Genomic DNA, 11910 nt, shown 5'->3' on the forward strand with positions numbered 1-11910 from the left:
TTCTGTCACGTTGACAAAAACCCATCAGCCCAGAGTGTGACTGTGTATAAGTGAGTGTGTGAGTGCGTGTGTATCCCACATAGACCACTGGCTACAATGAATCGACTCTGTTAGAAGCAAATAAGTCCGTCAGTCACCTTGGCTACACGACAAAATTTGTGTTGTGGTGGGAGGCCGGGGGGGCAGGAGGGGCAGGAGGTGAGGAGAGAAGGACAGAGGGTGAGGGAGAGATTCTTGAACCTGCTCTTTCTGCCTTCCTTTCCAGTGGCCTGGTTCACTTTCGACCCCAACTCTGGCCATCGGGACATCATCTTATCTAACGACAACCAGACAGCCACCTGTAGCAGCTATGACGACCGGGTGGTGCTAGGCACAGCTGCATTCTCCAAAGGTGCGCACTACTGGGAGCTGCACGTCGACCGGTACGACAACCACCCAGACCCAGCCTTCGGGGTGGCCAGGGCCAGCGTGGTCAAGGACATGATGCTGGGTAAAGACGACAAGGCCTGGGCCATGTACGTGGACAACAACCGCAGCTGGTTCATGCACTGCAACTCCCACACCAACAGGTGTGTGCACCCTGCCCCCCACGGGTCCAGGGGTGGGGGACAGGCATCTTGTAGACCCTTCGCTCGTCCCCAAGTGTTGGGAGAGGAGCCATTTGTAGGCACTTTGTCCTGAAGTTCCAGGGGATCGGAGAAAGACTGGGCCAAGTAAACCTTTTGCCTGTGGCATAACTGAGAGCAATTGATGGGGTGGGGGTGGGGGCGGTTCTGGCGCAGTGGCTCTCCGCCTCGCAAGCTGACCCCACAGTGGCTTTCCGCTGAGAGCTTAATTTGTGGCTTTCTTTACTGGGTCTTGTTCCAGTCTTCTCCGCAACCATCAAGCTAAGCCTGAGTCACTGCACAGAGCTAATGGGGCACTCGTTTCCCGCAGAGGGAGCAAATGTCACTGCCAAGGCTGCTGGTTTGCCTGGAATGACCCTGGCACTGCACCCCGGGGAAAGAGTACAGAACAGCAGTCTCAAGGAGCTGACCTCACTGGGCTCCTGGCAGGCTCGAACTGCCCCTAGGGCTCCTGTGTTCTTGCTCTTCTTCTGAGCAGCTCTGACTGCTCTCTTCACCACGAGTGACCTGGCTTCACTCCCAGGAAAGCCAGGTCTAGCTTGGCCAGGAATTTGCTTGAGGACACCTCAGGTCCCTACCTGACCACTGTCCTCTTACTGGTAATGTCTTCCACTTCTCCAAAGGCTTATGGGAGGAGGAGTAGCTGGACTCTCTAGCTGGGCCCTGGGACTTACCAGGCACTGCAGGTTAACGAAGGCTGGCCAGGTACTGCAGACTGAGTGATGCAGGCCAACCAGGTGATACGAATGTACTTCTACCAGATGACTTCCATCCACCTTTAACCCACAAAGGGGCCAAAACCACCCTGGTCCACGCCTGTGTGCTTAAGCAAGCCCAGTACCTAGACATCCTGATGGCACCAGTAAAAAGCTCAAATATGCACTGGGTGCTTGACACAGTAGAACGCACAGGGGCTACCCGAGTGCCCTTCATTTTTACAAAAGCCATGTTTCTGTTGCAGGTTATGAGGCAGGGTTAGACAGGCAGGACTTCACTCAGACATGAGGAGAATGAGAGGCGCTGTGGGATTCAGAGAGGGCCACAATGTAGGACATCCTGGTGGGAACCCCTCAATCCCCAGGGCACAAGCTGCCATAGTCCCCAAATGCTCTGGAGTCCTTGCCAGCCAGCTCCTTGGCTTCCTGAGAGAGGACCAGAAGGAACGTGAGGGCTAAAAGATAGCAGGGGGAGGAACTACATCTGTTTGCACTCCTCCTGTGTCTCCAGTCCCAAAAGTCAGACCCTGCTCCCAGATCTGACCCTGTGGCAAGTCAGACTTGTACTACTGCCATCTAGTGGTCAGTATTAGAACTGCACCGACTGCCCAGTCTGTTGGCCACTTCTCTACCAGCCATGGCACCTCCAGGACATCTGCTCTCTGAGGAGAAGCATGCTCCTGGTCGCCCACCAGGTCCTACTAAAGAATTCATGTCAGGATCGCTTCTCACTTCTCACCTCTGCTCCTGGTTCAATCCCAACCGAGGACTCAGTTTCCTCCCAGGGTTGAGCATGGTAGTGTCAAGGGAGCCCTTAGTTGATGAAGGGAAAGTTGGCTGAAGACATCCGTCAAGCGTTCCAAAGCGAGAGCAGTCACCCATGGAGTGCTGACCAAGAGAGAGAGCCTGATTCCCAGTTCCGCATGCCTCTCCCACCACCTGCTGCCAGTTCCCTGGGATGGTTCTGGGCCAGGGAACTGAAGGGGCGTGTCCTTTCAAATGTCCCTGGGCCTTGGTATCTGGATCTCCATCTCCTTCCCACTCACAATCACCACAGGACTACAAGTGGAAAGATGGCCCTGTTAGTTCTCTTCTGCCTGGTGCGCTGTGTTCAGGGGGCATCCACTTAGCCACAATCTCATTCCCTGACGTGTAGGTCTCAGATGCTATGGATAAGAAGGGGCTGAGTAGCCTTGGTCCCTTAGGGCTGTCTTCTCTTGTGGTACACACACACACACACACACACACAAACACACACACATATGCGCACACACACACACAAACACACACATATGCGCACACACACACACAAACGCACACACATATGCACACACACACATGCACACACTTACTTGGAGGCTAGTTTTGAGTGAAGGTGTTCTCCACATCCTTTGGGGTGTCCTAAGTTCCTGTCACACCATGATCTGGTGTGCTGACAGGTTTTTCCTGGCTTATCTTCCCAGGACCGAAGGCGGTGTATGCAAGGGGGCCACTGTGGGCGTGCTGCTGGACCTGAACAAGCACACTCTGACCTTCTTCATCAACGGGCAACAACAGGGCCCCACAGCCTTCAGCCACGTGGATGGGGTCTTCATGCCTGCCCTCAGCCTCAACCGAAACGTGCAGGTACTCTCAGCACCACAGCCAGCCTGCCCAGTCCCTGCCGCTTCTCTGCTTCCTGAACAACGAGTACCTTCGTGAGAACTGGTCACCTCGTTCATCAGATAGGCAGTCTGCCTGCTAGCCTCTGTGAACATCGTGTGTGTGTGTGTGTGTGTGTGTGTGTGTTCATGTGTGTGTCTCTGTGTGTCTCTGTGTGTGTGTCTGTATGTATCTGTGTGTATGTATGTCTGCGTGTGTCTGTGTGTGTGTATGTCTGTGCGTGTCTCTGTGTGTGTATGTCTGTGCGTGTCTCTGTGTGTGTGTGTCTGTGTGTATATCTGTGTGTTTGTATGTCTGTGTGTGTCTCTGTGTGTGTGTGTCTGTGTGTATATCTGTGTGTTTGTATGTCTGTGTGTGTCTCTGTGTGTGTGTATGTCTGCGTGTGTGTGTGTGTGCGCATGTGTGTGTGTCTGTGTCTGTGTGGGTCTGTGTGTGTCTGTGTGTGTATGTCTGTCTGTGTGCCTGTGTGTGTATGTGTGTGTGTCTATGTGTGTATGTCTGTGTGTCTGTGTGTGTCTGTGTGTATGTATGTCTGTGTGCCTGCCTGTGTGTGTGTGTGTCTGTGTGTATGTATGTCTGTGTGTGTGTCTGTGTGCCTGTGTGTGTGTCTGTGCGTGTCTCTGTGTGTATGTATGTCTGTGTGTGTGTGTCTGTGTGCCTGTGTGTGTGTGTCTGTGTGTATGTATGTCTGTGTGTGTGTCTGTGTGCCTGTGTGTGTGTGTCTGTGCATGTCTCTGTGTGTGTGTGTCTCTCTCTGTGTGTCTGTGTGTGTATGTCTGTGTATGTATGTGTCCCTGTGTGTGTGTGTCTATGTGTGTATGTGTGTGTCTCTCTCTCTGTCTCTGTCTCTGTCTCTCTCTTTGTGTGTGTGTATGTGTGTGTGTGTGTGTGAGAGAGAGAGAGAGAGAGAGAGAGAGAGAGAGAGAGAGAGGAGAGAGAGGTCACTTGGAGCAAGCGTACTCCATGGGGACTCCAGGAAGGAGCAGGGGCCCAGTGCCCCAGGGGGACGGATGGCACAGGAGCTCTTGACACAGGCCAGATTGGGGCATCCTTTGCTTCTAACAGATTCCTTCTGTCCCTGGAGCTATCAAGGGACCTTCCACGTATCTACTGCCTTGCAACTGGTTTTACAGCAGTCCAGCGTTGGTTGCTTGAAGCGGGGAGTGAGGATCACAGTGTGAGTTGGAGGAGACATAGCAGGTGCAGAGCCTCTTTGCCACAGTCTCCCAGGCTGTAGCCAAGCAGGGAACCCAGCGGCTCACACTTAGCTCCCCTTCTGAGGCAGGAAGCACAAGGTTCCATGGGCCTTAGCAATGTGGGGAGGACAGATGAGTGATAAAAGTCATAGCACGTGGTCGAGGTGCTGCCTCGGTGCTCCGTGCTAATGGGCAGCCTCTCCTGCCCCCTGTTCCCTCCCCTCTATCTCCCGCCTCCCTCCCCTGTGTTAGGGACGGGACCCAGAGTCTTGTGCATACTGAGCAAGCGCTCTGCCACCGAGCCAACCCCTGCTGGTCTCATCTTTTCCAGGTCACCCTGCACACAGGACTGGAGGTGCCAACAAACCTAGGACGGCCAAAGCTGTCAGGCAACTAGCCTGGTGGCTCCCGCTGCCTAGCTGGCCGCGATGGAGGGCCTCGAGGAGGACCAGGACACAGCACAAAGTCCTGGGTACCAGCAGCCAGCGGACATCTGAAGATGCTTTTCGGCGGGGGATTGAGAATGAATGCAATACAAGCCACACGACCATACTGTGATCCACTATGTCAGGAGTGGCTTTTCACCTCCATGCCACAGGGCTATGGTCCCCAGGGTGCCCTCAAGACAGTGCTCCGGACAGACACCTTTTGTTTCCAGCTAATGTTTTCTGACGTCTCTTTGAAACTTTGATTTCCTCTTAAATTTTTTTCTTTTTTCTTTTTTCTTCTGGAGGGAGAGAGGGAGACAGACTCTGAGACTTGTATATCCCAGGATGCATCTGCGCTGTGATGTCACTTCCATGCCTGCGTGCAACCCGTTGCTGGGACTCTGCTCCTTCTGGAGTCCCAGGCTTGTCATCTCTGTGGGAAGGAACTGACCTTGAGCTTCTGGGATATGCAGTTTTCAATTCACTGCAAACCAATTCAGAGGGGACATTAATCACTAATGAGCTGCTAGGACCCTTCAGAAAGGCTTCCTTAGGGTCTGTAACATTATCCATGTTCTGTCGATCTCCCTCTCCCTCCCCCACACACACAGAAACACACACACACACACACACACACACACTCACATACACTGTCTCTCTCAAACACAAACACACACAATCTATTACATTTTATTCATTCAGTTCTTAGTTACGAATAGAAACCCTGGAATCCAAGACAGTGATACATCTTTGCACAGGTGGCTTTTTCTAGTACCTGCTTCCACAAAAATTGTCAGACATATATCGGCACTGCCTTCCTGGGCTGGGGCCTGAGCACGGATGCAGCAGACCCTGGGAAGACCTCACATCGAAATAAGCCCTTAGGGCTTCACCCAGTGCCCTCTTTGAAGCATCATGAACTTGAGAAGCGACCCTGGTGGCAACAGGGCTGGCTCTGTTACTATGAGACAGATGAGCCCCCAGAGAAGAGCTGAAACTCGATGGCCACACCCTACAGCCTCTCTTTCCACTCAAGCCAGGGTTCCCCCGGACGCAGCTGAGTCTTCCTTCTTCCAAGGAGCACTGCCCTTGCTGGGGAGCTCCACTCGGAATCATCCTGCCTTGGGGCCCTGTGTGCTCACTTCCTGTCTCCCGCAGTCTCCAGAGCTCACTTCCTGTCAGTCTCCAGCTCTGCCTGGCAGCAGCCTTGCTCTCTCCCTTGGAAAGAAGTCAACTCATCCGGCGTTTCACCGTACACAGGGAAATGACTTGCCTGTCAGACGTACCTGCGCACCGACCCCAACTGTGCTTCCTAAGTACCCACCACTGGGCTGCACAGACCCACCAGTCCTACCTCAGAATTCTTCCTCGTGGCCCCAGTTTCCTCAAACACTCCGATGTCACCAGGAGCAGTTCGGCACTGCACAGCCTCCACACTGGACCCTGAGGCCATCTTCACTGCACAGGGCTTGGCCTTGGCTTCTCTGGACTCCCATCCTGCTAAGTAATCTCTGGGTCACGACTCCATGTAGAGCCCTCAGGGCAGCCACAGGACCCCAGCCGGCCACAGCCTCAGTTGCTCAACACCTCTTTGTCCCTTTCCTACAGCTCTGGCCGCAGCCACAGCTCTGAAAGGGAGAGACAGGTATTTCAAAGGGAAGAACATGGAGGAGCCCCTGCCTTCCTGGACCCAGGAAGCCACGTACGGCCGTGGTCAGGGCTGGTGGTGGTAATCCAGGCATTTGGCTGTCTTGTGGGAGAGAGAAACCAGAAACCTTGGAGTAAGAATGGGGCAGGAAGGCCGGCCACGGGGGATCCTTAGTCTCAAAGCCTGGGCCAATCATCTGCCTGGTGATCTGTACCTGTGGATGGCTTTGGGGAGATGAGAAAGTGGCCATAATCCCAGGTGACTTTTTTTGTTTTTTTTTTGTTTTTGTTTTTTTTTTTTTTTTTTGGTGCTGGAGAACCCAACCCACGGCCTTGGCCTTGCACATGCCAGGAAAGTGCTCTACCACTGAGCCCCCTAGCTCTTCAGGAGGCCACTTTCCTCCTCCTCCCCCTTTCCTCTCTTCTTCCTCCTCCTCCTCTTCTTCCTCCTCCTCCTCTTTTTTCTTCTTATTGTTTTGTTTGAGACATGGTCTCACACTGTAGCCCAGGTTGGCCTGGAATTCACTATACAGCTTAGGCTAGCCTTGAACTCACAGCAATCCTCCTGCCTCAGCCTCTTGAGTACTGGGATTACAGAGGTGAGCACCACACCCGACTCAGGTGACCTCTTTAAGGAGGTTCCCTGGAGTTGAGCAAGGCAGAGCCAGCCCCCGCCCCCCACAGCAGTATAAGTGGGTGGGGCTAGTTGTCTCCCTTTGCTCACTAGAGCCCAGAAGCAATACGCTGGTGCCAGGGACAGCCCAGGCAGCCCTGCACAGCCACCTCTCCCCTGCCTTCTGTACCGGGCGCCTTTCAGGGACAAGAATGCGCGGAGGAGAGTAGGGAGGGGCGGGGCCTCACGCTCAGGGCTTGAGAGGGGCGGGGCCTCACGCTCAGGGCTTGAGGCAATCTGGAAAGAGGCAAAGCCCTGGCAGAGGGCAGAGGGATCGCGGAGTTCTATCACATGGAGTCCTTAGCAGCTGGCACTGAGGTGCCACAGCTGTGTATACATGACGTTGGTGTAAGGCCTTCCTTCGTGAGCCACTGAGAAGGACCTCGGGTTAAGTGTCAAATGTCTGCGAGAACGGCTCTGAAGCCTATTCGCTGGGTGGGTCCGTGAATGCCAATCCCTTTTGAATGAATGTCCTTGACAAGCACCCACTGGTACCCACCCCTACACACAGCACCTCTCCCCTCACAGCAGGACAGCAGCGCCCACAGAGCTGGCTTTTCCTCCTCTGCCCTGTCTGGGAACACAGACCCAGCCTTAGTCACACTGTGCGTGGTCCAGGCTGTACCTTCAGATCTTTATGTGCTCTGTGGTTCCAAAATGTCCTTAGCTGCCCTGTAGCTCAAAGGAATCCAGAGCCAGGAAGCATTATGCTGATAGCAGGGTGAGCCCCGAGACAGACACGGGCAAGCTCTGTGAGAGATGGGTGCGCATGTGTGGGGCACCCTCTACTGAGCTCTTTCCTTTGTTTAAGGTGAAGTAACCCATCTCAGGTCAGGACCCACATACAGTGACCTTGTGCATGCATCATGCATGGGCAGCATGTCAGCCTTCATTCTGTGAGTGAAAGGCTTGCTCTTTGAGTCTCTACATGACTCAGTGCAGGTGGTCCCGGTTTGCCTCTCACGTGGCTATTACCAGTCCCCCTGTTGTGGAGGTGAAGGGGGTGGATGAAGTCACTTGGGGATCTCAAAGAACACCATCCCAGGGCTGTGGGAGTGGCGCCTGGGTGCTGGAGAGCTTAGCACCCGGGTCTCTATTCTCCAGATACCAGGAGCACCCCCAGTTAGTGTGACAGCCCCAAATACCCAAAGGCATCCAGATACCCCCTCAGAGCTGACCTGGATCTGGGCCATGCCGATTCGTTGAATGTTGACATTCATAGTGCTGGCCGGTACCCCTTCCTGTGTCACATAGGTCTGTCCCAAAGCCATCGTTAACCCAACCTAAGAATTCTTCACAGGTCTTCAGTGAGGAACGAAGGGCTCACATTTCCGCCAACTCCCACCTCCATTCTTGCAAAGAAAAACTCCCCTTTCTTGGCCACTGTTTACCGGCAGGAGGAACAGGGACATCTTAATGGGTTTGGGGCCCTCAAGGGGTTAAAGAATTCCTATGTATATTGTTAAAAGGCTTTCAAAGTCCATACTAGTCCTGGGAACTCTGGTACCCCAGGAAAAGCAGGTCGTCACTGGCAGCCCATCTGGTATGGGCTCCTGGCTGAAGGGGGGTCCTTGAGAGCTGAGGGAAAAGGGAGGGACCAGAGTCTCCCTCACCGCTTACCTTTGAAGCTGGCTTAGGTGTTGGCTCACAGCATGCATGGGATGAGCCTCCCAACTCTTCCGTGCCTCATTGTCCCTTCCTGCAGCAGGACTGGTCACACCAACCTACCTCCTCTCCGAATTGTGTGGATCACGAAAGAGACTCAACAATCAGGTCCAGGCTAAACGGCTCATTCAGTGGATCTAATCTGGGTGATTGTTACTGCGTCCTCTAACCACAATATCTTCACCCAAGCTTCACGTGACCACAGCAAGCACATTCCATTAGTGGAGGCGAGCCTGGGTTAGTATAATGTGTCAGGGGCTGGAGAGATGGCTCAGCCGTTAAAGGCTAGGCCCCCAACCAAAAATATAAGTATAATGTGTCAGGGCCTCGAACTGGCCAAACCTGTCAGCAGCCTCCTCCTGTGTACTAAAGGCATCTGCATGTGGTATGCCCTAAGCCAAGACAGACAGACAGACAGATATATATATATATATATATATATATATATATATATATATATATATATATATATATATGCCTTTTGCCTTCTGTTCCTTCAGTTCCAGTCTTTAGGAACTCCCCCCCCCCCGCCCCCCTGCCCCTTGGCATTTGACTTTTGTTTATGGCTTCGGAAGTCTCCTGAGACTGTTATGGCATACAGCTGAACTAGGACCTGGAGGGGATGACTGGCCACAAGTTAATTTTAGACAACTGACTGCTGCCAGCGTTTCCTGGCAAAAGCTAAGAAGGGTGGGAGCCCAACTTTTTCTCCCCCCCCCCCCAACAGGGCTGAACTCAGTGGGAGGAGCTGGGACCCGACTCTAAGTGACATGTTTCCCTCGAGTGGCCAGTTGTCAACTCAGCTCTGGGAAGGTGGCAGAGTTGGAGGGCTAGAGGGGGTCCCTGGGCACCAATGGGCACAGCTGTTCGAGGAGGCTACACAGGCCCTGAGACAGAGGCTGAAGGTACTTGAGTGGCCTTTCCAACTCCAAGCCACAGGAGACTGGACTTCCCAAGCACCCCACTTTCTCAGCACCAGCAGAGAGTGGGGTGCAGACACAACAGAAAACGTGAATGCATGATATAGAATCGCCACCATTGCACTGCACGGCGCACTGAGCATGAACGGTGTTTGTATAATGTTGGCGAAGGAATTTAACAGAAACAGAAAGCTATGTACCGTTGTTCCTCCCGTTTCCCCGCCTTTCCTTGCCTCCCCTTCCCACTCTCCCTACCGAACCCATTCTGTCCCCGCCCCCAGTGGTTGGTATTTGGTGGCAGCTCTTGGTCCTGTGACTGTTTATGTCTCACTGAAAACACGGAGGGGTGGGCAGCGGTAAGGGAAGTAATTTTTTTCTAATTTTTGTATAGCTCTCCACAAGCGTTTGTATTTTTTGAATTGCAAACACTGTGTTTTCTGGTCCTTGGGGGTTGGTTGATCTTCCTGTATTACTTTTTGGAAAACTTGAGTTTTACCACATTCTTAAACAGATTTGAAATAAATTCTTTTGACACCGCCAACAACTGCAGGACAGGTGTGCTCTGTGGTCACCGGTGAGGGCCACTTCTGAGCTTCCACAGTGGTCACCAGTGAGGACCTCTTCTGGGCTTCCACAGACTGGCCCTGGCTGACAATGATCTGCTCCTAAATCTCAAAGTAAAGATGCGGTTTCAAATTACAAAGCACCATTTTCCACGGGGGAATTATAGTTCCATTTAAAAATGTATGTGTGTGTGTGTGTGTGTGTGTGTGTGTGTGTGTGTGTGTGTGCGCGCGCGCGAGTGCGCACGCGCATCTGTGTGGAGATTGTAGATCACAAGTGTTCTTCTGATGCTGTCTTCTTTTTTGAGACAGGTTTTTAATTTTTTTTTTCTTCCAAGACAGGGTTTCTCTGTGTAGCCTGGGCTGTCCCAGCGCTTGCTCTGTAGACTAGGCTGGCCTTGAGCTCACAGAGATCTGCCTGCCTCTGCCTCCCAAGAGCTGGGATCAAGGGCATGCACCACCACTGCCCAAGAGACAGGCTCTTTTATGGGCCTAGAACTTGCAAATCCAGCTAGACCGGCTGGGCAGCAATCCCCAGGATTCTGTCTGTCTATCTCCACACTGCTGCACCCTGTTCTCCACGTAGGTTCCATGGTTCACACTATCGGTCCTCATGCTCACGCAGCAAGCCCACCAAGCTCTCTAAAATCGTGGACTCATTTTTTTTTTTTTTTTTTTTTTGGTTCTTTTTTTCGGAGCTGGGGACCGAACCCAGGGCCTTGCGCTTCCTAGGTAAGCGCTCTACCACTGAGCTAAATCCCCAGCCCCATCGTGGACTCATTTTTGTAAAAGGCAAGAGGACTGGGGAAACGTAAGAGTCGAGGATAGGGGTAAGCCAGGTGCAGTGGCTCACACTTGTAATCTCAGCACTTGGGAGGCTGACGCAGGAGCAAGCTCAAGACCAGCCTGTTCTATAGGGTGACACCCAGTCTGGGAAACGAGATAAATCCAGGATAACCTGACCTGGGCTCCAGGACAGCTCTGAGCCAGCATCCCAAGCTGAGCATTAGGGACAGCACATGTCCCTCAGTAGCGTGGCCCAGAGTGTCACATCTGCCTGGAATGTCCTTCCTTGTGCCGCGATACTTTACATTTTCAATATCTTAAGGATCTGTGTAGTCCTCCACGGTCTGGAATCTACTATGGACACTAGACTGACTTTGAACTCATGGAGATCCGTCTGCCTTGGCCTGCCGAGTGCTGGGATTAAAGGCCTGTACCACCTTTAAGTAGCTCTCCTCTGTCCAATTGTTCCTAAGACCAGGGAATAGGACCCAGTAGGTGGGGCAGCTGTAGGTTGGGCTTCGAGAGAGGCCAGTTCTCTGGGGAGGGAAGGTCGGAGTTTATTTCTTAGGAGTGATCTTGGAAGGAAGCAGGGCCCAACAAGGGAGGTATTAAGACCCAGTAAAAAGCTGAGCACAGTGGCCTATGCCTGTAATTCTACCACTCAGGAGGCTGAAGAAGAGGTTCACTTCGGTCTCATAAGACCAGAGCAAAACAGAAAACAACAGAGCCTAATGAAGAGAGTCCTCTCCTCTCTCATCCACTGCTAACTCTCCCTGTGGTTCCTCCCTGCTCGCCAGCGTCTGGACGGTCAGGCTCTGTCCTGGCTCCCCATGTTATCCCAACTGACTGCTGACGCGTCGGTCCCTGTGCTCCTCATGTTCACCATGAGGCTTCCGTGCTCAGTGTGAACCCCGAGTGTGCAGCACACATGGATAACTGAGTGGGTCTGTGGAGACCAGGCCCGAGCTGCTGCCCCTGTGGACGCTGCTCAGACACCTGCATCTGAGCTGGGCAGAGAGGAGGGACAT

General features: G+C 53.0%; 1 protein-coding gene and 1 long non-coding RNA gene across 4 annotated transcripts in view; one reads left to right on the plus strand and one right to left on the minus strand.

The window, feature by feature from the left end:
* The window catches only part of Trim67 (tripartite motif-containing 67), a 36235-nt gene extending 31638 nt beyond the window's left edge, over nt 1-4597 (plus strand). Inside the window, 3 exon segments of the mRNA NM_001135715.1 lie at nt 266-569; nt 2806-2968; nt 4532-4597. Of these exon segments, the coding sequence (NP_001129187.1) occupies nt 266-569; nt 2806-2968; nt 4532-4597 (533 nt within the window).
* Nucleotides 4598-4891: 294 nt separating this feature from the next.
* Nucleotides 4892-8752, minus strand: LOC147999611 (uncharacterized). Of its 3 annotated transcripts, none has more exons than XR_015644246.1 (3): nt 8569-8752; nt 5983-6125; nt 4892-5112 (listed from the first exon to the last, which is right to left on the minus strand). It is a non-coding gene; the product is annotated as an uncharacterized LOC147999611 (long non-coding RNA). The 3 variants fall into 3 exon arrangements; XR_015644245.1 differs by having other exon boundaries at nt 4892-5061; nt 5983-6256; XR_015644244.1 differs by having other exon boundaries at nt 5983-6256.
* Between the last annotated feature and the right edge of the window lie 3158 nt (nt 8753-11910).

This window comes from Rattus norvegicus, chromosome 19, assembly GCF_021556685.1.
Source record: "Rattus norvegicus strain SHRSP/BbbUtx chromosome 19, alternate assembly SHRSP_T2T, whole genome shotgun sequence".
In the NCBI taxonomy this organism is placed as follows: Eukaryota; Metazoa; Chordata; class Mammalia; order Rodentia; family Muridae; genus Rattus; species Rattus norvegicus.